The 25,749-nt window shown below is 37.7% G+C and overlaps 5 protein-coding genes and 1 long non-coding RNA gene across 9 annotated transcripts; 3 read left to right on the top strand and 3 right to left on the bottom strand.

Annotated features, from left to right (window-relative positions):
• Positions 1-898: 898 nt before the first annotated feature.
• On the bottom strand, positions 899-3,631 carry LOC120002999 (actin-7-like). The gene is made up of 5 exons (XM_038851885.1): positions 3,475-3,631; positions 2,660-2,729; positions 2,162-2,555; positions 1,467-2,080; positions 899-1,379 (listed from the first exon to the last, which is right to left on the bottom strand). The coding sequence occupies exons 2-5, from the start codon at positions 2,717-2,719 to the stop codon at positions 1,314-1,316; spliced, it is 1,134 nt and encodes a 377-aa protein (XP_038707813.1). The 5' UTR covers positions 2,720-2,729; positions 3,475-3,631; the 3' UTR covers positions 899-1,313.
• Positions 3,632-6,048: 2,417 nt separating this feature from the next.
• On the top strand, positions 6,049-12,251 carry LOC120001596. The gene is made up of 3 exons (XR_005468956.1): positions 6,049-6,299; positions 9,239-9,365; positions 11,743-12,251. It is a non-coding gene; the product is annotated as an uncharacterized LOC120001596 (long non-coding RNA).
• LOC120001595 (RING-H2 finger protein ATL78-like) lies at positions 7,293-9,232 on the bottom strand. Its single transcript, XM_038849981.1, has one exon. It carries the CDS (start codon positions 9,100-9,102, stop codon positions 8,302-8,304), a length of 801 nt encoding a protein of 266 aa, XP_038705909.1. The 5' UTR covers positions 9,103-9,232; the 3' UTR covers positions 7,293-8,301.
• Positions 12,252-13,306: 1,055 nt separating the features above from the next.
• On the bottom strand, positions 13,307-14,004 carry LOC120001218 (RING-H2 finger protein ATL78-like). Its single transcript, XM_038849442.1, has one exon. It carries the CDS (start codon positions 13,946-13,948, stop codon positions 13,409-13,411), a length of 540 nt encoding a protein of 179 aa, XP_038705370.1. The 5' UTR covers positions 13,949-14,004; the 3' UTR covers positions 13,307-13,408.
• A 3,936-nt stretch (positions 14,005-17,940) lies between these two features.
• On the top strand, positions 17,941-22,621 carry LOC120001367 (autophagy-related protein 13b-like). 4 transcript variants are annotated; one of them, XM_038849656.1, is made up of 5 exons: positions 17,941-18,129; positions 18,222-18,274; positions 18,517-19,905; positions 19,982-20,151; positions 21,950-22,621. In XM_038849656.1, exons 3-5 carry the CDS (start codon positions 18,604-18,606, stop codon positions 22,368-22,370), a joined length of 1,893 nt encoding a protein of 630 aa, XP_038705584.1. In that variant the 5' UTR covers positions 17,941-18,129; positions 18,222-18,274; positions 18,517-18,603; the 3' UTR covers positions 22,371-22,621. The 4 variants fall into 4 exon arrangements, with proteins under 4 accessions (XP_038705584.1, XP_038705582.1, XP_038705580.1 ...); XM_038849654.1 differs by having other exon boundaries at positions 18,213-18,274; XM_038849652.1 differs by having other exon boundaries at positions 18,203-18,274.
• Positions 22,622-22,728: 107 nt separating this feature from the next.
• On the top strand, positions 22,729-25,548 carry LOC120001368 (protein NODULATION SIGNALING PATHWAY 2-like). The gene is made up of 2 exons (XM_038849657.1): positions 22,729-23,261; positions 23,723-25,548. The coding sequence occupies exon 2, from the start codon at positions 23,835-23,837 to the stop codon at positions 25,284-25,286; it is 1,452 nt and encodes a 483-aa protein (XP_038705585.1). The 5' UTR covers positions 22,729-23,261; positions 23,723-23,834; the 3' UTR covers positions 25,287-25,548.
• Positions 25,549-25,749: the final 201 nt, after the last annotated feature.

Below are 25,749 nucleotides of genomic sequence, written 5' to 3'. Positions count from 1 at the left end.
TTTTTTTCAAAAAATACTACCTCCTCCACACGTCGCTATGTCTGTGAGTGGGTTCCTGGGACGTCAAGCAATTCAACTAGAGGTCACCAAGAAGTTGAAGCGAAGTAAGCTGCTACTCCATAGTCTGGAACAAACTGACATGGTTTGGGGTCTGTGCCGACCAACCGGCTCTCGTTGCAAATGGACATGGCCCTTTTTTATCGGGGTCTCACTAGAAGCTTGAAGACCGTTTCAATATTTGCATCGGAGCAATTTGACCTTTATAACAATGATTTGTAGCTGTCAACTTGAAACTTGACAAGGATTCATGGAAGTACCAGAAATGGTTCATCAAGCTTGGTAAACCCGGTGAAAACGAAACCCAGATTAATCCCCCTCACTCTACATGGTGTATTTGAAATTCCACGAGGATCCAAGATCCAAATGAAACAATTTACTGCATCTTGCAAATCGCCTGAACCTATGAATAGTTGCTGAAGGTGTCTAACAGCAACTCATTCTCATTTAGATGCCTAATAACATGGATTAATAATGTTTGCTAATCACAGCCTCACAGGTAGGTTCAAACACACATCATTTACATATATACCTCAGTGCTGTGTTCTGTATTGCTTTTACTCCAGCTGCCAAAATGTATTTCAAAAGTAACAGCCACCAAGACACATTCATGAATATCATAAATACATACTCACCAAGGAAAATATGAAGGGGACCAGCAAACTACATTAGCAACTGGCCCCCAGTTCCAGAATCATTACTGTAACATGACAGCTTCTTTAGCACACGCATCAAGAAATTTGCAAGGCAAAGATCTCAAAGACTACCCCAGATGCATGGGTTATCATAAGGAATGCTAAGAACTTTCAAACAACGGAATAAATATAATTTCCAAGGAAAGTTTATGACCGCAAACTGACACTAATATGAATTTCTCATACGATATCTATTAACATTAATGTTCTCAGGAACAAAAAAAAAATCCTTCAATATGAAAGTAAAAAAAAAAACAAAAAGGAAGACAAAAAATAACCAACACAACCACTCTCCAGCTACAAGCTTCCTACTACAGACATGATTGATCCACGAATGATTCGAGGCAAGTAAGAACATTAACCACCACTGAAGGCACAAGAAAATTGCAGAATCACAATGGAACAGAGAGCCTTTTGATACATCAAAATCTGAATATGCCCTCCTTCAATGACCCCCCACCTCATCACCTCTCCGCATCAACCAGAACTTGAGTTCAAATGACACAACACGAAAAGCCAACTAAAAGTAAAATAACTCACCATCAAAGCACTTGTAAGAACTTAGAAGCACTTCCTGTGAACAATGGACGGACCAGACTCATCATACTCTCCCTTGGAAATCCACATCTGTTAGACACAAAGCCCACATTGTCAGTCATGGAACTCTATCTCACATGAGGTAAATAAAGGTAGCATCAAAGAAAAATATTTTACCTGCTGGAAGGTGCTGAGTGATGCAAGAATTGACCCTCCAATCCAGACACTGTATTTTCTCTCTGGTGGTGCCACAACCTTAATCTTCATGCTGCTTGGAGCAAGAGCTGTGATCTCCTTGCTCATACGGTCTGCAATACCAGGGAACATAGTGGAACCACCACTGAGAACGATGTTACCATAAAGATCCTTCCTGATATCCACATCACACTTCATGATAGAGTTGTAGGTAGTCTCGTGGATTCCAGCAGCTTCCATTCCAATGAGAGATGGCTGGAAGAGGACCTCTGGGCAACGGAATCTTTCAGCTCCAATGGTGATAACTTGTCCATCAGGTAACTCATAGTTCTTTTCAACCGAGGAGCTGCTCTTTGAGGTCTCAAGCTCCTGCTCATAGTCAAGGGCAACGTATGCAAGCTTCTCCTTCATGTCACGGACAATTTCCCGCTCGGCTGTAGTGGTGAACATATACCCCCTCTCTGTGAGAATCTTCATCAAAGAATCTGTCAGATCACGGCCAGCAAGGTCCAAACGAAGAATGGCATGTGGGAGGGCATATCCTTCATAGATTGGAACAGTGTGACTCACACCATCACCAGAATCCAGCACAATACCTGTTCAAAGAAGATCGTTAATTGCCACAATGATATCACATCAGCACAAGGAACTAGATACAGAGAGCAATTGCTACGAACCAGTTGTACGACCACTGGCATAGAGCGAGAGAACAGCCTGAATGGCCACATACATGGCAGGCACATTAAAAGTCTCGAACATGATTTGAGTCATCTTCTCTCTGTTGGCCTTGGGATTGAGAGGTGCCTCGGTAAGAAGTACGGGGTGCTCTTCAGGAGCAACACGCAACTCATTGTAAAAGGTGTGATGCCAGATTTTTTCCATGTCATCCCAATTGCTGACTATACCGTGTTCAATGGGATACTTCAAGGTAAGAATACCTCTTTTTGATTGGGCTTCATCACCTACATAGGCATCCTTCTGACCCATCCCAACCATGACACCAGTGTGTCTTGGTCGACCCACAATACTTGGAAAGACTGCCCTGGGAGCATCATCACCGGCAAAGCCAGCCTGCAGTTGACCATAAAAGTAGATTCATTAACCTGAATGTAACCTAATTAATTACTGCAAAAGTAATTGTGACTGCAGAGGGAAAAAAAAAAGGTGTCACTAACCTTCACCATTCCAGTTCCATTGTCACAGACAAGGGGTTGAATGTCTTCAGCATCAGTCATCTTTTACAAACTGCAGTGCAATAAGATATTCAGTAATAAGTAAAATATAGCTGATGAACCACAGAAAGGTCCAAAACATTGAGCACAATTCAGAACTTATCGCATAGTTTTTGAAATCAGTCATGGAAACAGATCCAATCCCACAATGCACATCATAAAGACCTTGACATCACACACCCGGGCTCAACAACAATCAGAGCTTATTTATTAACCATCCATAAAATAACTAACGTAAATTTAAAACAAAAATTAAAACGAATATGTCCTGGCTACCTTCTCAAATTGAAGGGACTGTGTCTAACCTAAGATGACACAACACGACCATAGAGATCCATCGAGCATATAAAAAATGAGCACGTCGCTAACTAAAAATTACAGATCCAGGCACTTGATAACCGGATCAAAATTAAAACACATGATCGTAGCAGAACTGCCAAAGTTAATTTCTAATTATTGACAAAACAAATAACGCAACTCTCCATTACAGATCGCCATCGCCTACGTAGATCGCCCAAAACAGGTTCAATAATTGACATGCTTCAAACGTATCTAGATCACTAGATCTCAGCTCTAGCAGTACAGACTCTAGTGAATCATGCAGCAAATCGTAGATCAGCTTCAGAAACGAAAACTACCAATTGAAACATGTAATCATCCATCGTTCACAGAAAAACCAGATCGAGAGCCACAAACCGATAAATTAAAGGACCAAACAACGTCCAATCTAAATCATAGATCCAATAGTAGAAACATACCTCGAAGAAAGAGACGAAAGTCGAAGAGATGCTGAGTGAACCAAGCCAATCTGCAAGGACGGCCTGGCTGTTGTTCCTCTCTCAGGGTATGCGAGCGTACGAGCGATAAAGCAGGGGTTGGAGACGATGAGTGAAGAAAGAGAGAGGGTTATATATACTATCCAGAGGGATTTGAAATGCAAATGAAATGGAAATCAAATTAAGAATTGGTGTGGCGGAATCATTTCCACCACGAGAAAAGATATGGTGACCTGGGTGACAGCTTTTCCCCTAAATTTCATGTTCTGTCCACCCCCTTTCAATCATTTTTTTATTCAATCTTGACCGTCCGATCTTCACCGTTGGCCTCCCCTGCTTATGCGACCCCGTTTTGGCTTTTGATGTTCGGACGAACTCAAGTTGTCCAATTGTCTCGAAGTTGATGCATACTCCATCCTTTGTTCTTGTTTTGCACAATTGTAACTTTAATTGAATGCAAAATACATTTTCTGAGTTATTAATTTTAAAACAAATCAAGTTTTTTTTTATAAGAATCGAATTAATTGTTATAATTTGACACAATCCAATATACGTGACATTTTTGTCCGCCCTACACATAAAGTCCATACAATTTTATCCTTTATTAAAAGACTCCTCAAGAGTAAGGATATGTGACCCTATTTCAACAACTTGAGGTATTATCTTTTATGGTCCAAATATATGGCTTGGTTTCTCGATAAGTACTTAATATGTAGTATCAAAGTTTTGTCCTTTTTAGTGGACACCTCAAATACTGTATTATGGAAATGAGTCATCCTTATAAACCACGTGATCTTGTGTTTATCAAATCTATGTGGGATATTTAACATTCTCAATACACTTGCTGGGTAAGTACACGAAATCTTCAAGTATGAATTTGGTAGGATCGAAACACAATTTTCAGAGGGTCTTGTGTTCATCCAGTACCCCAGAGACTCAAGTACACAACTAACAATTCTAAAATAATGAAAGTGGTATGGAATGATTCTTATCACTTTTGATATATCGATTAATTCTTTGAGGATCCTACAACTTTACTAAAAAGAAGTTAAATGACATTTTTATTTAACCTTTTGTTATTATGCAAGTATCTGACAATCCGAAAATGACGAATTTGTTATTTTAAAGGCTGGCTACCAAAATGGAATATTGACCGTAGGATACGATCTCAGGTATCAATCAACTTCAAGTTTATATATATTTTCCTATTTTCAAAATCGTTCTTGGTCTTAGTTCAAATTATTGACCATTAATAATTCATGCAACCAATCATAAAATAATTAGGCAGAATCAATATGCCATTATAAAACCTTTAATTATAAATTTAATGTTGAGAAAAGTCAGTCAAACTTATTACATTGGCGTGCCGGAACATAAAGCATAATTATTTTTCTTCAATATTGAAGAGCCCAACATATCCACAACCTAGATAACCAATGACTCAACACAAGCCCATAGCTCATAGCATGAGCAGTCATTCAACGCTCACATTGGTGGGTCACGTGAGTGAGAGGCCAATAAATATCAAGGTCATGCCATCTTGTAGAGGATCCTATTTTGGAGGTATTAATTACTCTCCCTCTCTCGAAAATTATATTATCTTGTTAAAAGCTTTCGGGCATTCTTCTGATTTGATTGTCGGAGAATCCCTCGCCGATACCACATTTGTGTCAAACTTTGATCCGAGGATTTTATTATTCTTCTTTATTACTATCATCTCCGACAACTCGTTCACATGCAGCATGCAGGACAGTTGAAAATCACATGATTATTTATCTTAATTTGTACTATTGATGGTTCAATAGATGACAAAAATGATTTGTTTCTTGTTCCTCGGTTTCATCAAAACCAGATGCAGATTGTTCACAATCAAACAATTTTTTTACATGCAGAGATGAATTTGCAAGAATAGCTAGATTCAAAATCTTGAAAATCCAAACAACTAGAGGTGGAACAGTTGCAGACAATAGCATCCAAACAAAATAAACCAGAAAACTAAAAAAAAATTATGTGAGTATGTCTTGGTATTACTTGCTGCTTCTAAAGGGACCACTGGCACTCTATATATTATGTATGCAAAGCCGGACATTACGTGTAAATATTAAAAATCCAAAATCAATATGACATAACCCAATCAAGTAGTTTATAAGTAAAGTCCAACTCATCTCACATTGAAGACGTGTTTTCTTTGCCTAAGTACCAATGATAACGGCTTATGAAGAATAAATTCATATAAACCCATGATCCAAAACAAATAATATTTTAAATGTGTTTGGCCTGAAAATTTCCACATTAAACTCGAACTCAACGTATGGACTTAAACGGAGCTTAATCGAGTGGAGGCTAAATTGCTCGCTAAGGAGTAGCTAGTAGCTACTAGATTAGCCCACATATAAGCCCAAACGCCTTTCTTTTTGAAAAGGGATTGCGGAATTGTCCACTGGATCTTAGCGGCCCGTCGAGCAAAAGTCATGCCCCAGCCCATTAAGGGTATAAAATAAGGCCCATAAGAGCATCCGATCGTGTTTATACTTTATACTCCCGTTCTTCTTCAACGTATCTTTCTCACCGCGTTACTCCATCAATCGTTGTACCGCATTGCATTACTGTGGGAATTGTGGTTGGAAATGACAGAACTCTTCGTTTGATTTATAGCTCAGAATAAGATGAGGACTTAGATCTTCCCACGTCTTGCTGAGTGGGCAAAGTTTTTCCTCTGTTGGTGTTCATATGGATCGGAGAAGATGAAGATGGTGACGATGAGGCAGATGAGAAGCGATTCTTCTGAGTTTATTTTCCAAGAACTGGTAATGTCGTTTTCTTCTCATTTGATCTGCAATTCGATGATAATTGTATGAAATGGTGATGTCATGCTCTGTTTGAAGTCTAGGGCTAAGTTGTGGGACGGGATTCTACTCTTATCGTAACCACTCTAAAAAACATATTGTAGTGCCTTAAGCCATATTGAATATTGTAATAACATCAGAAATTGGACCTGATTCATGAGCAGAAATGCAGAATCATTTTAATCATTTTATGATATAACTGCAGTATCGGATGTAAGTGGCTCTTTGAGATAGTTTTAGAAAATTTATGGGTTGTTTAAGAGCTCAACCGAAACCGGGTAACAAATGCCAATTATTTGCATACCCATGTATGAACCTTGGGACTCAGTAGATTGTCGGGTGACTTTTAGTTTCCATACTTTCAACTGCCCTTCTCTTGAAAGAAAATTTGTTATATCTTTTATTCATGTCTTTTGACATACCAGAATGGAAACACTGACGATGACATACCGGAAATGTCATTATGCTTGCCTTTTTTGTACTCAAAACTCTCTCATTGGTGAAACTGAAACAATGGCAATGCTGATGCTCCACCTACATCTTCAGAATCAGGAGAGTTAAAGAAAATTTTTGGGTTGGAATTAAAATTCGAAAATGTAATTTTAAATGTATATACGGCTGAGATGTCTCATACATGTGACCACTGACCAGAATGTCAGACTGGACCATATAACTGTCTCTATTGGGTTGTTACAGAGATTGAATAGACTTCTGAATATTCAATGGCAATTATTTTTGCATGGTGTGAGTAGGATCAATGGGTGAGATTGAAAATGATATGTTTATGAAATCACTGATGACTGAACTGTATGTGTCTAAATCTTGTGTTATTTATATCTTTTTCCCATGGCTGGGATTTATATTGACCACGTGTTGCAATTCTACAGTTTCTACTTTTAAGTTTATATTTATCAAAGAAAAGAAATCTTAAGTCTTATGGGAATATCACTTTAGGCCACCCTCAGACTCACAGTCATCATGGCATTACTAGCAAAATACACTTTAGAGCTAATGCTCTGCCTTCCCATCAAGTGGCCCACATCTTGCAACTATGACGAGCAAACACGAAGTTTTAGCAAATGAAATTTCAGCTGCCGGTCTGGTGTGATTAGTCAGTGTCCGCTACGAGATTCTCAATGTTAGTACTATGAAACTAAAGACCCTGATAGTAAACTTCATTGGATATGAAATTATGTAGTGGGTTCACTCTCAGCTTCCATTGGTCTTGACTTTTATTTCTATTGATTGGACTGAATTTTTTTTACATATTATGATTTATGATTTCTGGTCAAGAGCACATTTCTTTGTCTCACAATAATATTTTCAACGTTTGTTAACACTTAACAACATTAGAAATGATGCAATTTCCCTATTATATGTACAGGATAAATTTTTTGGACTGCGGAAGTAAAATTAATAATAGTTGTGGTGCTGATAGTCTTGTTTGCTATATTATTTTCATATTATGTTTTTTTTTGACACAGATTTCTAGCTTTTTATTTTTGTAATGCTGATTTCAATTTTTATATTGCTGATGAAGTTGGTGCAGAAAGCACTATTATTAAAAGTTGGTGATTTCTTTGCATATAATTTATAAACTATAAAAGATTTGTTAGTGGACTATATTGATTGGCCCACCACTTCAACAAATGGATGGTTTATACTTTGTTTCTGTTCTTAGTATTCTGTTACTCAGCCATCCTGAACTTTTGACTTGCTTCAGCTGGGTAAACATTAAAGTTTCATTTTTGTTCCCATTTTAATATTTTTTTACACATTGATGGTAAAAGAATGAAACAAGTTACTGCTACGAAATTTACAACTAACACTAGTGAATGGCATGGTGGCATTTGATCAGTAACATGAACTGATCAATGCCTTCTAGTGCTAACCTTGAAGGCATAGCCATCAGGATCAAGCTAACATGCCATGCTATCTACACAAAATACATGGATTTAGCTAATTAGCCATTTACCCTATAATTACGCATCAAACCTTCAGGTTCTAGTGCTGCTATGGTGATGCTGCTTTCTTGCACTAGTGATGAAGGTTCTGATGAGCTGGTCTGGCTGCAACCAACAATCTTTTGACATGTCTCGATCAAGCAATGTCTGCATGTGGGGCAGGATGAGTGGGAGCTAAGCCATTTGTCAATGCAGCGGACATGAAACCCATGGTTGCACTTTGGCAAAAGCCTTACTCGATCACCTGGTGTGAACTCTGAGAGACATATGACACACTCACTGTCCAAGCCAGGCAACTTCAGCTCAGTTGAGTATATTACTGAGGGAAATGTCTTCAAGGCTTTTCGCTTAACTCCTGTGTTGGCCAACCGAGCTGAAGGGTTGCTCCCAGGATCAGACGATACTAGATTTGAGCATCTTAATGCACACCTAATGATAGAATTTAATCCCAGAGAGCAAATTAGGGCGCACAAAAGGACTGACAGGACCATAACAACATTGGCATCGAAAGTGTTATCACGTGTGTAAGGTTCTGCTGGGTCATGGTTGTTTCCAGGGGATGGGGGAGCTACTGTGGTTGGTGATTGGTAAATAGGGGTGTGTAATAGCAATCTTCTAGAGTAAAATTCCCCAAGAAATCCTGGGAATGTTTCAGCTGATGTGGAAGTTGAAGTGTACATGTCTGACGAGTTGGTGAGTTTAGATAGAAGTTCTTGGAGATGGTTGCAAATGGGGATTATATATAGGGGAAAGGTAAGTTGTTGATTTTGTAGCTTGGGATATTTGACTTTAAATATCATAAATTAATTTTTAAATGGTCATTGAGAATATTCCGAGGTTTCAATACATTAGTGTTTAATCATCTATTTTATGTTGGTTTCTTACCCTCTGGATACTCCACTGAGCCTTATGTAGTTTAATGGGCTTTCCAATCAGAGCGTGGCCATCCCACTTTCTGCTGATCCAAAGTGCCACATGGAGTTACCAATTCATGAATCACATCTCCAAATGCTCTCTGGGACCCGGTTGCTCAGGAAGGAGTCATGAACCTTCCCAATCTAAGGTGACATGGAAATTATGATTTTCATATTGATTCAAGTGGGCTTTTGCACAATTATTTTGATGATAAGTGTTTTAATATCTTTATTAGTCTTTCTTTCTTGTTTTGATGCTCTAAAGTGATATACATGACAAAACTTTTGGAGTCAGACTCAACTTGAAAATTTAGCCTATGCTCTATTAAGCAGAAAGTGGTTATGTTATTTTCGAAACATAGTATTCAATCTTCTATGGGAATCGTCTTTCTGGGATGTGTGGTTCCTCCATCCATTTGAAGACAACACACATTTAGAATAATGTACCCACAACTGCACAGTACTACCAACAACGTATGGCTGTAGTACTTTTTAATACATCCAATTTCTCCCTTTAGCTGGTGAACTTGTGAATAATTGATAAATGTTTCGTTGGACTCCAAGCTGATTTACATTTCACCGTCCTTTTTAGGCCAAGGTCTGATGGAATTTTCACATCGAGGGAGAAATCTGACATTTTGGCAATGACACACACACACACACACACATATGCATGCTTATGCGTGTAATTGCATAAATGTTCCTTTTCTGAATGAGAAACATAGGAGAATTAATAATGTCAGTAAATAAGTACCAATTAAGGAGGCACCACTCTTTTTTTTTTTTTTTTTCCCTCTTAGCCACTTGCATTCTATAACACATGTTTCTCTTTCACCGAGATGTAGTTCTTGTCACCGTTCACTGATTGCCCGGTTTCTTTCTATAATATCATCTAGATGGAAATGCATGTTGGCAGTCTTTTAATTACTGGTCAATCCATCTGATTAAATTAGTTCTCTTTAGATCCTTTCTTTGTTTGCAAAGTATGATCTTTTTGCTTTGCAAGTAGTTTGATTTTGATGTATGAAGTCCTATGTATTAGCTTCTACTTGTGGCTCATCAGTAAGTAAAGTAACATTCTCTATAAGATCTTCAGTGAATTTCTGCATCTAATTGAAAATAACATTTTGGTAGTTGATGAGAATGTTGAAAACCTAAGAAGGTTGATTTGAGTATCTTGTGTTATGGCCTCAAAGCCATCTGTATAACATAAAAAATAATTATGGGGCGGATTTCATAGACTTAATGTTCAAAAAGCGTAGCCACAGGTAGCAATACAGTGATACCTTTTTCTTTCTCTCAAGAGATTGGCTAAGCTTACAGAGAGTTGCTTTTTTTTTTGTTTGTACTATAAGTACCACTACTTGGATCTATACCTTGTTGGAGTATCTTTTTATATACTCTATTGCCACTTTGTGGATTCACATTGTGAATTATTGTGACAAATCCAGGCAAATTTTTTTGGTTTTGATCCTTGAGGCCACTTGTTGGTTAATCTGGAAGGAATGAAACTCTAGGATTTTTCAGGAGAAGGAATGTTCGACTAGTTTTTTTGGATGGTTGGCTTACTGTGCTTAGGCAGTGGTCAAGTGGAATTAGTTCCAATTTTTTGCTAGTCTGTCTCTCTCTAAATTGTAACCTCGGTTTGGGTTGCACCCCTTTGGTGCCAGTTATATAATTTTTTTTCTCTAGAAAAGTTTGGAGATTATCAAACAAATGTGATGCACATTGCATATGGTGTTTTTTTTACTGCCTCTGTGATGAGTAGGGAGTGATATGGTCTCAAGTGGATTGCACTATAAGCATATAGTGTTGCTAGAAGTCTAGAACAGTGAAAATGCAACATAAAAAAGATTGCATTCTTCTTCATAAAAAAATATTTTCTGTCCATTTCATTTAGGATGTGTCAATAACATCTCAGTCCACCTTAGGTTCAAGATAGGGTTGTGAAAGTGCTACAAAATATTATCTAAGCTATAGCCCTAAGAATACACTAAAATTAGTGATAAAGTCCTACAGAAAAATATGGGTTTTGGATAAGTTTCAAATGGGAAGATATTGATCCTCATTAAGGGACAATAAAGTTATAAAAGTAGCAATCTATAGTAAGGGACATTTTTCATTAAGAAGTCGCAATCTATGCAGTTTTGATAACTTTTCATTAAGAAGTGTGTAGTTACTGAGATGAGGTTGGGGTATTTTTCTGGCTGAATTTGTCTGTCTGCTGTTTTATATGAACTGTTTGTGTCGGTTATACAATTTTGTTAATGAGTGCATGTAGAAACTAGAAACAAGGTCAGGGTCACATCACACATGGCAAAGGTGGTGTTGAGGCTTACCCTACCTTGTAATGAAATCTAGTAGGCCTCATTCATCACTTTATTGCAGAAGATTGAAGATAACATTGTAATGCGCCAACTTTTTCTCTGTTATCATAATGTGCCTTTACTGCATAGTCTGTATATTAAGTATCTTCATTCTTCAATCAATAAAGTAACTCAGGGAAGTTGGTGTACTTATTCGCAGGGAAGAAATTGAAGAGAACCAAGGGCCTATTGCAATTGTGTATTCAATTTTTGCAGAACGACCAAGATTCTAATATATTTTTTCTGGGAGCAACCTTTTCTGAACCACGGGAGTTCTCTAATGAGGACATACATTTACTCGTGTAATAGAAGTGGGTAATGTACACACTACACAGAGTCACAGACCCAACAAAATTTTTCTCCTTAATCCTGGCAGAATGGGAATTTCCAAGAACCAGTCGAAGTGGGCAATGTCAACATATTGTAGTGGCAAGTAAACACGAGGCAATTGCACGCTTTTAGCACTATGAGAAGAGAAGAGGAGAAGCCAGGATCCTTTTACCCAACAAGTATCTTCTATGTAGTCCGATTACAGTTTAAAGGTGCATGATTACCAATAATTTTGGCTTATAAAATTAGATCTTGACGATCATATCCGCCAGTATAAAGAACCAAATGGGTGATTGATTGCTTAATCACTTTTTATCTTAATTGACATGAAAGCATATTGTATAGTAATGTGTGGACTATTTTTCCTTTAACGTGTCTCTTCATACCAACAACAAATCACAAAGTGCACTAAAGAATAGAAAGTGGAGCTACAAAGTGATGATGAACAGAGTAATTTATAGTACTAATTAAAGAATACACGATATCAATCACTTGTATAAATAAATAATGCAAATATTGTATCACAGATTGGACGATTTATAACGTTTCTTTCCATTATAACTTCCCACTAACACCATTACATAATTTACATTATATATATATACAAAAACACACACTAATACTCCGAATAGCGGCTGCATGCACTTATATTAATTAATTAATTAATTTTCCTAAGAGTGGATCTTTTATTAATTAATTGTCTATATACACATATATACACACATCGTGTATATATATGTGTGTGTATATATATATTTGTGTATGTATCTGCACTCAATTCAAATGGACCGCACGTAGGAACCAGCGTTAGAAGTGTGTCAGAAATCACAACCTACTCAACCTACTTGTGGATTGGGTCAATGACGAGACCCAAAAGTGGACAAGTAGAGGCTCATTCAATGAGATCAAGATTTTGCTACGATACTGTGTCAGAAATCTCAATCCACTCGTATCAATAATATTATCTGTTTTGGGTTTACCGGTTTCTATGAATATATCATGCCCACGCGACTTTATTCTTCCTAGACCGTCAATTGTCACATTTTAGTACTTAAGCTCAAGAGAAATGTCTCATTAATTAAATGATAGAAACATGAGTTTTTCTTAATATCATTTAATTTCATGTAATTCATAAACACTTTCATAGAGGAAACAAAAATTGTTGGTTTGATTGTGTTCTCCCCTAACATTGTGACCAAGCTCTCTTGGAGAGTTTCTTGCCATGACACAAGACTAAAGAAGGGAAAATTACATTAATTAATTGACAAAACTAAATAAACCCAAAACCCGACACTAAACCACTTAATTACAAGATTTAAAGAATATACCAATCAAAAAAGCCATGATTGTAACGACCCGCACCTCCACCCATTTGGAGAATTTTGTATTGATTGTATATGTTTGTGGATAATTTGATAAATTCGCAGACCCCCTCCGGTACAAGTCGTTAAAGATATTGCTTTAGCCTTAATATCTAATCTAAGTGATCACCACACTTAATTTGAGGAGTTAGTGCTCTGGCTACAATCAACAATCTTTTGGCATGTCTTGATGAGACACTGCCTACAAGTAGGGCATGAAGAATGGGACTTGAGCCACTTATCAATACACTTGACATGAAACCCATGGTTGCATTTGGGCAAGATCCGAACCCACTCACCCGATCCGAACTCCGACAAGCATATCACACACTCACTGTCCAAACCTGCTTCTTCTGCATTGTACTTCACTATTGGAAATGTTTCCAATGCCTTTTGCTCGATGCCTGTGCTGGGCAGCTGATCAGCTGAGGAGTTGCCGCTTAAAAAATGTGTAAAAAATCCTAACACAAATCTTATCATGTAATATATGGCTAGAGAGCCAATTAGGGCACATACGAGAACTGATAAGACCATTAGGGCATTGGCGTCCAAGGTATTTCCGACTGCCGCGGTGGCCGCGGAGGGTGAAAGAGATGGTGCTTGGGAAGGAATAGGGGTGTGAAGTAGCAATTTTCTTGAGTGAATTTCACCAAGAAATTGTTGTTGACTTGGCATATTTTGTGTATAAAGTTTTTTGAAACTCCAAAGTCCAAATGGTGGTAGTACCTATTGGGAGGTGGTTGCATGAATGGGATCATATATACATACACACATATATATACATGAAAAGTCTCATAAGATATACATAGAATATTCTGAGGTTGATTCTATCTTTAAAATATGGATTCTCCACCAAGCCCCCATTTTTTATTTTTTTTTTCTCTTCCAGTGGATTAATGGGGATTTCTAATCAAAATGGGACCTCGCCCATGTTGCACTACAGAGAGGGGTAGTTGTTGCTTGATCAATGTCTCCAAATCTTGAAAGTAATGGTCTTGTCTTGAAAATAATGGAACATATATATGTTGAAAAGATAGATTCAAATTTAGTATATCTATATATACAGATAGATATTGGAATGAATGCCCTATACCTAGAAGGTTCATCAGCAATCCCATTTTCTATGTTTGATTTAACAAATATATCTTTATCCTTAAAAAACTTGCTTATACCAAACTCATCCATTAACAATATTATTGTATGAATCTGTCTCCAAAATAAGTTCAATTGTTAACTCAATTCAATTAATACAACACACACACACACACACACACATATATATATAGAGAGAGAGAGAGGGAGATGTTCCTTTTCAAGACCCAGAAAACATTCTCTTAAATCTCATATTTTATCTGTTTATGATGCCGTGAACTTTCCATGCATGGGGTTAGTTAATTTGATTGCAATCTGTTGAAGTTTAATCAATTATAAAGCAACATATATATGTGCTGGTAATCTTCAGAAAGATATTGCTAGCTGTGTACTTAGATTGTAATGGTCAAGTTGCAGGTTATTAACTACCATTAAGGAGGTAGTAAAAGCTAGCACTTTGTTTTAATAATTATAGGATGGCTGGTTGGTTGATGTTGATTTATGTACATAAAAGTTGTCCTGGGAAACAACTAGATGTACTTGATTCCCCTTTTACAAGTCATGTTTTAATTATTGATAATGTCTTGTTTTATTTGCAATTGCACCCACAGGATCCCAAATCTTATTAATGGTGAGATATCATTCTTTTGGAAATAATGGTGGAAATAATGGTGATGTATATGTGATGAATACCCGTCACACAGGATGGGGCCCAAGTCTAGCGTTACAAGTTTGGGCCTAAAACTCTATTGAAAACCCAGGTTGACAATAGGAGGTTTGTCCTCCCTTATAAACTAGACTACAAATCCACCATCTTCCGATGTGGGATTCTCATCAATCCTCCCCCCTTGGGAGCATGCACGTCCTCGTGCATGTAGACTACAAATCCATCATCTTCCGATGTGGGATTCTCATCAATCCTCCCCCCTTGGGAGCATGCACGTCCTCGTGCATGGCCTTGACTGTACCATTTCGGCATACGGCCCACTCACTGCCCCAAGCCTTGCGAGTCAGGGTCACCTAGCCTTGCCAGGTCCAGTGGATGGATCTAGGGCTTTCCCAGTTACTTTTAACGGTCTTTTTTTTACGGCATTTTTCTCTTTTCCAACCCGCCCACAATGGACACGGCCCACTGTCTGCTAACCCAACTCCACAAAGGAATGGGCTCTGGGGCAGGCCCGCCTACGATAGTGCCAGCCAATGATGAATACCCGCCATACTGGATGGGGGCCCAAGTCTACCATCACAAGTTTAGGCCTAACTCTCTATTGAAAACCCAGGTTGACAATAGGAGGTTTGTCCTCCCTTATAAACTAGACTCAAAATCCACCATCTTCCGATGTGGGATTCTCATCAATATGCTACAACTTGAAGTTTCCTCCTTTCTCTAAAATTTCTCTCGACCAAAGTTTATCTCATAGTAGTGTAGTATAGATTTGAGGACCATATCCTCCTCCTCCGTACATCTTTTATAGTATGTCATTTTAGTTTTTTTGCTGGTTTGTTGTTGATTGTAGATATAGTCTACAATCTTTGTTCTGTTCAATAATGAATACGTAAGGTTATTTTCATCACACCATTTTCGATAGAGATGAATTCTGGTTCTTTTCATCCATCTGTCGTGGATTCTTCACAACACTGGGTCTGTTGGTGTGTTATAGCAACATATATTTGGTGTATAGTGATGGGGCTCCTAAATCTGGTGGAGATGTCTTTGTTCATAAAGGAAAAGTCAAGAATCAAGAATCTTGATCCAATCCATGTGTGTTGTTTTTGTTTTCTGTTTTCGTTTAGTCTGTCTATGTTTTTCCCAGGATAGGGTTATTCTGGTACATTTTGGTATTACTCGGTGTTAGTCGGACATTTGTTCTTTAGCTTTGTAATTTCTCTGCTAAGATTTATAAATTTCCAAACTGCTAATGTAACATTAATGGTGCGTTTGGTACGAGGGTAATGGGGTGTAATAGTTACAAGGGTAATTAAATTTTAAGTTTACTTGTGTTTGTTATGTCAGTATAATTTGTACTCCTGTAATAAATTTTAGTAATTGAGCTTATTTTTTATACATAAAGTTTACTAGTTGGGGGACCTAGGTAATAAAAAGTAATGAGAAGTTTTACTCCAACCTATTACCCCTTTAAATAAAAAATTATAAAAACCCATAAGTTATATATACACAGACACGCACACACATATACACACACACATATATATATACACACACACTCACATATGCACTGTCTGTGTGTATATACACATATATATATACACACACATACATATGCACTGTCTGTGTATATATATACATATATATATACACACATATACATACACACATACATATATATATATATGCATATGCACTATCTGTGTATATATATACATATATATATGTATGTGTATATCTATATACACACATATACATATACACACACATATAAATATATACATATGCACTATATATATATATATATATATATATATATATAATACACATACATATATACATATACACAGACAGTGCATGCACTGTCTGTGTATGTGTGTGTATTATATATATACATACATATTATAAATATAAATATATATAAAAATAAATAATGTCGGGCTTGGGTCGGGCTCGGACTGAGCCAAAATTGGCCTGAGGTGTCTGGCTTCGGGTTGGGCTGACCCAAAAAATGGAGCCCATGCCCGCCCAAGGGATTGGGCAGGGCCGAGCTCCGACCTAGGCCCGCAGGCCAAATGATGACCCCTATTCTTGTGTTACGTCTTTGTCATGGATTTGAATGTTATCAGATTATTTTGTTGAAATTGTTAACAATTGTTATTATATATATATGTCTGGCCGTGTGTATATATATGCATATGTATCTATATTTTTAAAATTTTGGTACATGATAGTCGTAATAATGAAAAACATAATCTCACTCTTTTCTAATTTGATTCATTACAATAATAACAAACAAGGGTAATGGTATTACACCAGTAATGTATGGTCCTAACAAACAAGAGTAATGAATACTTTGATAAATTTTACCCTTCTTTACCAAACAAGGGTAACACTTATTCTCCATAATTATTATTACCCTTGTAATATTTACATGGGTAATAAATTATACCCCCAAATTCTTACCCTCTTACTAAACGCACCCTAAGTGTGAGTTTGTTGTTGTGGAATGAAATGTTGGATTTAAATCTTTAAAAAAAAAAAAAATAGAATTGGCTTTTTTGGTTCATATCAAAAGCCGAAAGGTAGATACATGAATTGGGCCTAAGCAGAGCCTATTAAACATGGGCTAGAACATTCATATACGATGTGGACCTTCAATAAGGATTGAGAAAAGATAATGGGCCCCGTGGTACAAAGGTAGTGGGCCTAGTGGATGAGCTATAAAATGTCTGCAAAAAGTAAACTGGCCCAGTGTACACAAAACAAACTGGGCCGGCCAATCCATTGATATTGGATCATTATGCTCAATCAACCACATCACCATACCCAGTTCCGACGTGGCAAGATCAGGAGTGGGAAACATGGAGCCCACATACCTCCTCGCCTTAAAGAGTCCTCTGTTTCTTGACGAGGAAGAAGAAGTAGAATCCTCTCCCTTCTCTTTCTCAGTTGTTGAGGCGGACTAGGATAACTGGATAAGCCAATCACAAGGCTCGACATTAATCTTCTTCCATACTCTACTCGGTAACACGCTCTAGCATGGAATCGTCTCCCTCTCCCTCTCTCTCTCTCTCTAACGCGCGCGTCGTATATGGTAAGTCGAGCTAACTATCTCGCGCTTTCTCTGTAATCTGTACGCGTATATTTACGTGTCAGCTTGGGTTTAGGGTTCTTCAGTTCTTGCAGAACGTGTTAATTCTGAGAATCAGAGTGAATTGCTGAAGGGGAACGAGTGAACGGTTAGTCTATGTCTGGTCCTCCTTTTTATTATACGTTTTACGTATATTTTGTCATTATATCTGTGTTCATGAGCGCGGTTTCGAGCTTTGAATTTTGAATAATTATTCTCTTCTGATTGTTAAGTGCATGATTCGAATTGTTTAATTTCTGGGTTGGAATTATTTTTTACGTTTTAATTTCTGGGTTTCTGTTTGCGTTTGGTGAATGATTTTTGGATATGCCATCTCGTATTTGCTTGCAGTGAAAATACCTTGAAGCCAGGGTTATAACATACTGATCTCATCTTTCCAGCGAAGGGTTTGTTCCATTCATAGTTAGTTTTGAAAATATGGCATCACCCCATAATACTACGCACTCTGAAGCTGCAAGGTTGGAACAAATAATCACTGAGTTCTATACCAAAAGTCTCCACATTATACTTGAATCGAGGTCTCCTTATATGTCCTCGCGCAATTTTAGTGGCGAGCAAGCCATGTCTTCTCCATCTTCATCCTCATCCTCCTCTTCGTGTGTGAGATCGAGAGATAAATGGTTCAATTTAGCGCTTAGGGAACGCCTAGATGTCCTAGAAAATCTTGATCTCTGCCACCAGAGCAATCTCGAGCCAATGGTGGTTGATGTAATTTTAGTGCAGAGACCACTTCAATGGGACTCGGTTTCCCCAAGAAGGGATCTCCCTACAAATTTTTCCACGAAAGAGCGAAGTCCATTTTCTTGGAATTCTGATCAGGAAGACTTTGGGTGCGAGGCGAAGAGTGAGAAGATCATAGAGAGATGGATTGTACAATATGAGAGTAGAAAACCTAGGGATTGTGGTTCAGGGAGTAGAAGGTCAAGTAACACTTTGCAAACCTTGTATAAGAAATCGATACTACTCTTAAGGTCATTGTATGTCACTGTCAGGCTTTTGCCTGCGTATAAGATTTTTCGTGACCTCAATTCATCCAGTCAAATTTGCTCATTTTCCCTAGCTCATAAAGTATCTTCTCCTCTTGAGTCTTTCGCTCATAAAGAAGAGGCAGAAATGCAGCGATTTGGGTTTACCCCTGTGGATACTCCTTGTGGTAGGCTTTGTCTTTCAGTACTGTACCGATCTTTGCTCTCAGAAGTAAGCTCTGAACCATCAACTCCTATGTCTCCCCAATTCATACCCGATTATGTTGGGAGCCCATTGGCTGACCCACTGAAGAGATTCTCCTCATTACCTGTGTATCCACCGTCTCTACCATTCTCAAGACGGCATAGCTGGAGTTACAACAGTGAGAAAGCCTTGTCGCCAACAATTTCTTTTTCACCATCACCTACGTATTCAGAACCACAAACGTCAAATTCAAATGCTTGTTCCCGTCGCCCTCCTCCTATGAGCTTGCCTCCTCATCCCCCTGAGTCATCTCTGGCTCATAAGAAAAGCACTAGTTATGATGACTTTAGTCCATCCCCTATCTTTTCACCCTCTCCATCCCCATCACCATCACCACCAATCTACATTCCTGGAAGGCATCTTTTGAAGGGTCTTCTACGATCTGGGAGTGCTCCAGTTCCGGTCGGTATTCCTTCAACTAAGCTTTCTAAAATTGCTAAGGCTGAAAAAAGTGCTGGTACTGCTGGGACTCATGGTGCTGTACAAAAGGTATTTTACATGCCCATTACCAGTAGGTTTCCATTTAAAATGTATCTGTTTTTCAGTATTTCCCCCTCTGCTGTAGTTGTCCCATCATGCAAAAGATGAAGCTATAAAGTACCCCGGGGTTAAAATAGCAGCACAGATTTCATTTTCTAAAAGTCCCAGTAGGTCTTTCCAGGACGATTTTGATGATCCTGAGTTTCCTTGCCCATTTGACGTGGAGGATGATGATGTGACAGATCCAGGAAGCAGGTGATTTGCAAATGTCATTACATGCAATTGTTGATGATGTATCAGTTATCTATCCATTATTTATCTAATGATGTAGATATATTAACTTAGTTGGTTGCTTTTCACTTAGTATGTGCCCTGAGCGTAGCAAGCAGATATGATGTCAAAATTGAAATCATAGATTCAATATCTTTTGCTCAGTAATTGCTCTCTTTTTGCATGGTCTCTAATTTAGGCATTAAATTGAAAAATGTAAAATTAGAAAATGGCAAAGCATGGTTCATGTAGAATGTGCAATGTGTTCTGCAGTGCTTGCCAGGTACAATGGGCATCCAGATAATGTAGGCCATGGAAACAATTTCAGTGATATTTTAGAATGGGTAGCTCTCTTAAAAAATTTTGTCAAGCAGTTTTGATAACTGTGTACATCATGGTTTCGTAGTGCATTAATTTCTCAGTTACATTTTTTTATGAGTCCGTACAGTTATATGATAGGATGCTGATGTTAATGGATTTAGGTGGTTAGCTTGTTTTAATTAATGCCATTATGCCAAATTGCCAGTCATGATTATCCTTGAAATCCATCATCTGTTGCTTATGAACTTCAGTATATTTAGTCGATTAAGTAAATATTGTCAAATAAGTTGTTGGTAATAATTTTCTGATGACAATAGAATTAACCTTGCACCTTTTTTTTCCTCATTGTAGGAGTTAAGAGTTTGATGGAAAATGGAAATAACAATCATGAATGTATATCATGGAAGAAACTAAAATTTGTTTTCTTATCTTCATGTATTTAATTGCTAGAGCAACCTTGCCCTCAGTTTGGGTTGGCCACCTCGATCTTTGTGATTTTAGTTTCTATAAAATATTTCTTAGCAATTGCAATTTGTTTGAACTTAAAAATCTTCTAGACATTAATTATAACTGAGAAGTGCAAGTGTTCAAGTATTTTATAAGGATGGCATTTCTCTTTAGTCGGCATCTTACCAATGGTTGAGAAGAAGATACCATAATGCTATAACTATGACCTATCAGATTCCGAGCATGGATTGTAAAACTTTTTATAAGGATGACGTTCCCTTATTATTTGGACAGATGATAGGATTTAGTAGTTCTAATTTGTATCATCTATGGAGTACAATTAAAATGTGAAGGTGCCAGTAAGGGCACTAATCACAGAAAGGTTGATACTGATTAAAGTTGGCCTGTTAATCGTAAGAAAGTTGGATGTTGACAGGTAATGATAATTAGGTTTATGGACAGATTTTATGAATAATATGCTAAGCATTATTGGAGATACCTATTCTATTTGGATTGGAGATGCAAAATTACGATGGAAAGCTTTTATAGAGTATGAAGCACTTGTGAGAGTTTTGAAGATAACTTATGGCATCAATCAGAAGCTTTCTGGTTCTGGTGTAATCTCCAAGAACTTGTCTTTTAGGTTCAATACCATAGCATCATCCTCATATAGAGCTAGAGCTATGTTCTACAAAGGAAACAGTACATTATTGGTGGAAAAGTGGTTCAATAATTGTAGTGCAACGAGCAATGAGCATTGTGTAACACTGTCGTGATGCATAGTGAAAAGATCCTCCTAACCCTAGTGCATGTATTTTTCGTGTCCATGGAATGAATTGCGTATTTCTGTGCTGCTAACCAGGCAATTAATGTCGAGGTTATGTAGCAATGCATATGATCCTTGGGTGAATTATGTTATAATGTCATTGATGTTGCTCTGCTTGCTATATCGTCTTCATTCATGTAGAAAAATTGAGGGCAAGAGAATTTCTCATCTGTTTTACAAATCTTGCAGACCAGACTCTTTTGATCAAAAAGGTCAGCTCTATGATCCACTTGATCCTGGGGGATTGTTTCCTATAAGAAAATCCCAAGATGCAGCAGTTGGTGCTCTTGTCCATATGTTGAAGAAAGCACCCCCTCTCCGTCAAGACTCCTCCACTTCCATCGATTTGTCACAAGTTTCTGAGCCTGAAACTTGGGTTGACAATGTTCAAGAAGCTAATCAAATCTCTGACACACATCCATGTCATCATGCTGCTTCTTCAAGTGTTACATATTCTAGGCCTGTTGCAACAAAGACAACAGCTGATGCATTACAAGAGCTCCGGGTTTATGGAGAAATGAAAAACTTATTACTTAGTCAAGGTGGTAGGTCTCTCACTTCTGCTCTCTCTTCTTCTACATCAGTACCTTCTAGCAGAGGTACAGCTTGATTTTGAACTCCTGTTAATACTTAACCTTTGGCACATCTGTACAGCATTACCTATTTCAAAGGCTGCTTCATGCTAGACAGCTGAAGTATGTTCTATCATCTCTAGTTCCCCCCAGCTTTTCTGCTCCAATGTATATATGGACCATATATAAATGTGCAAAAAAGATAAAGTTTTTCCGTATGGTTTTATGTAGTATGCGGAAGGTTTTACTTTCTCTCGGACTTAATGTAAAGAGAATACGTTCTATCTGATTGTTTATAACTGTTTTATCGTACCCTTGTTTGGCTGCTGGGTCATGCCTGTGATATTCTAATGCTCTGTTCTTTTTTGTATTTCCTATTATCTGGCTTCTTTCCAATAATTTTCTGAAGACCTGTTTTTTTTTTTGTTTTTTTTTTTGGTATAGTCTGGTTGTTGGGGTTTGAATTTAAGCAGGATTGAAGAACTGAAATGTTATCTTTATTAGAGCACTCACAAAGCACGTTTTGTTCACCATACTTAAACCAGCAAGTATTCTATTGTGAGTGATGTGCAGTTTATCTATCTTGTTTGTATAAGTTGATGAGGAATCTTTACAATCCCGAAACCGGCAACTGTTAGTTTCTCGTTCTCTTTTGTCAGTATGCAATTCTTATGTAAGATTTTAAAACATTTTGGCAGTATATTCTGGTCTAGCCAAAAGGAAATCAATTTATGACGTTTCTTTGAGAGCCTTACTAGCCCTGCATTTTTGGTTTGCTATGATGTTTTTTATGTGATTGATATGACACGTTGCATCCTTAATGCAAACAGGAGAATCACTTGACTCATAAATCTTAAACAAACCTTCAATATGAGCTCGTGATTGGAACAATTTTTGGGATTGGGTAGTTATTTGAAGACAAATATGTGGTAAGTGATGGAACCTACTGATTATTAATCTGCACATGTAATGCTCTCAGCTCATTTGATTTATCCGGACTTGGTTGTGCTTAAATGTTAAACAATGTCTTAGTGACCTATCTCTATTTCTTCTTCAGTAAAAACTACAAAGGTTAAGACAATAATATTAGTGAACCCAATTGTTTAATATTGTTTTGAAACTGACTTGTGTGTGAATATAGTAAATTTCTGTCCTGGCTCCTTTGTTTTTTATGTCTCTAGGGTATCAGAAGTAAAAGAAAGCAAAAAATAGGCCCCAAAACTATTGGGGTCAACAATATTGTTTACTTTGATTGTGTCATTGACAACAATCAAGTACAGATTAGTGATTTAATTAATCCTCTTTTGTTGTCTTGTTCAGCTTTTGAACCTAAAATATTAGTTCAAGAGCAAAAGTGTGATTGGCTTATTCTAACCACAACTTGTAACAGGTTTAACTGGAGAAGGTCTAAAATGGTCCATGTTTTTGTATAAATACTTGGGCTAATATTTTCATGGTGTGAACGACCAAAAGTTCCAGTTCTTTTGTTTCCTACTGTTTTAATGGAAGATGAACACAACTGTCATCACATTAGCACAAGTTACAGTCAAGAACTCCATGGATGTAGCATTCAAACTGACTTTGCTTTCCAAACTGAATATTTCTCTCCAAGCCACAATACTGAAGATGGAATGTTCAGTGATCAGTATATGGAAAGACTGCTCCAAATTGAGACTGATCTCATGGCCTCTGATTCTGTCAATCAGGACACAACAATATATCTTGAAGCTCTTGAGACTGAATTTAGGGATGAAATGGATCAGGAAATCCAAGAAAATGTCGATGTAACCTTAAATGAGTATACCCATTTGAAGGAAGTTGAAGTTGAGACTGTGGAAGAAAGCAGAGTAGCAGATCTTTTGTTAATGGCAGCTGAAGCCGTTGAAGCACAAAACTGGCTTCTCTCTTCAACCATCATTTCAAGGCTTAACAGTCTTCTTGCTCGAGAAAATGGCGATACAACGTTCAAGAGATTGGCTTTGTTCTTCACTCAAGGCCTGCATTATAAAAGCATTGATGCTCCTGAAATGGTCTATGAGCCTGTTTGTAGACAGACAAACCCTTTGTCTACATTTCAGTTGTTCCAAGAAGTTTCTCCTCATGTTAAATTTGGGCATTTCACAGCCAACCAAGCAATCCTGGAGGCTACGCAAGGTGACACAGATGTTCATGTTGTGGATTTTGATATCATGCAAGGAATTCAATGGCCACCATTGATGATTGACCTTGCAATGAGAAATGATGCTGCTCTGAGACTCACAGCCATGATAGGTGACCAGAAAAATGTAGACATGGTTCAGCAGACCGGACGGAGGCTCAAAGAGTTTGCGGATTCAATCAATTTGCCATTCATGTTTGATCAGATGGTTATGGTGAGTGAACAAGATTTTGAAAGAATTGAAGTGGGTGGTCACACAGTTATAGCAAACTGTATGCTCCATCAACTCAACATGCCTGATCACACAAGCTTTTCACTTGTCAAGACCTTCTTGGGTGGCATGACCAAATTATCACCCAAGATTGTTGCTTTAGCAGAAGAAGAACTGTTCAATTTTGTGAAACTCCCATCTATGTCTTTTGTGGAGTTCTTCAGTGAAGCAATCCACCATTACACTGCAATTTCAGAGTCATTATTGAGCAGCAACTACAGTGGGCACAAAATGGGGTTAAGATGGATAGAAAAAGAGTTTTTGGGGATGAGGATTTTGGATAGTGTGAGGAAGTTCCCTTGTGAGGAGAAAGAGAGAGTGTTGTGGGGAGAGAGGTTTGGTTCCTTGAAAGGGTTTAAGCCAATCCCATTGAGTTCTTGCAATATTTCACAAGCCAAGTTCTTGGTAGGACTATTCAGTGGAGGGTATTGGGTGCAGAATGAGAAGTGCAGATTGGCCTTGTGTTGGAAATCAAGGCCTTTGACAACAGCAACCATTTGGGTACCAATATCAAAGTCAAGATAATCCAGACATTTGAGGCCTCTACATATGGACTCTGTTATCTTACATATGTAGTGCTCAATTATAGCAATCGACTTTTCTTCTCATTAATGAATTTACATGAGTTAAAGGGCCCTTGCACTGGAAGTCATTACAGTGGCCCTGCAGTTTCAATCATGAGAATTGATTGTGTTTACTGTTTGCCATTGTGGGAAACCACCGACCCATTCTGTTTTTGTACTTTAATAAATAGATTGGACGATGTTGATTTAAACGGCAGAAAATTGCAAGCTATTCTACTGAGGTACCCCAATTTGAATTTACGTCATCTACTCTTGATTTGAGGCTCTTCAAAAAAAACAAACACTATTTTGGGGCAGAAATTTTTAAGGTAAACTTTAGTCACACCCTTACATTTACTAAAGACGTCCCGTCAACTGATTTTTATAAAGGATGGTCAACTTAAGTTGGAGTGTTTTTAGTAAAC

This window comes from Tripterygium wilfordii, chromosome 7 (assembly GCF_013401445.1).
Source record: "Tripterygium wilfordii isolate XIE 37 chromosome 7, ASM1340144v1, whole genome shotgun sequence".
NCBI lineage: Eukaryota > Viridiplantae > Streptophyta > Magnoliopsida > Celastrales > Celastraceae > Tripterygium > Tripterygium wilfordii.
Note: the sequence above shows the minus strand (reverse complement) of the source record. Positions and strands in the feature narration are given on the sequence as shown.

What these genes read in the sequence shown, in the direction of transcription:
- LOC120002999 (XM_038851885.1), bottom strand. Translation starts at nt 2,719, where the DNA reads ATGACTGATGCTGAAGACATTCAACCCCTTGTCTGTGACAATGGAACT. An exon ending in ATGGAACTGGAATGGTGAAG is followed by an intron (nt 2,556 to 2,659) that starts GTTAGTGACACC and finishes GGTCAACTGCAG; the next exon opens with GCTGGCTTTGCCGGTGATGA. An exon ending in CACTCAGCACCTTCCAGCAG is followed by an intron (nt 1,380 to 1,466) that starts GTAAAATATTTT and finishes TGTGTCTAACAG; the next exon opens with ATGTGGATTTCCAAGGGAGA.
- LOC120001595 (XM_038849981.1), bottom strand. Translation starts at nt 9,102, where the DNA reads ATGATATTTAAAGTCAAATATCCCAAGCTACAAAATCAACAACTTACC.
- LOC120001218 (XM_038849442.1), bottom strand. Translation starts at nt 13,948, where the DNA reads ATGCCAAGTCAACAACAATTTCTTGGTGAAATTCACTCAAGAAAATTG.
- LOC120001367 (XM_038849656.1), top strand. Translation starts at nt 18,604, where the DNA reads ATGGCATCACCCCATAATACTACGCACTCTGAAGCTGCAAGGTTGGAA. An exon ending in CTCATGGTGCTGTACAAAAG is followed by an intron (nt 19,906 to 19,981) that starts GTATTTTACATG and finishes CCTCTGCTGTAG; the next exon opens with TTGTCCCATCATGCAAAAGA. An exon ending in GTGACAGATCCAGGAAGCAG is followed by an intron (nt 20,152 to 21,949) that starts GTGATTTGCAAA and finishes CAAATCTTGCAG; the next exon opens with ACCAGACTCTTTTGATCAAA.
- LOC120001368 (XM_038849657.1), top strand. Translation starts at nt 23,835, where the DNA reads ATGGAAGATGAACACAACTGTCATCACATTAGCACAAGTTACAGTCAA.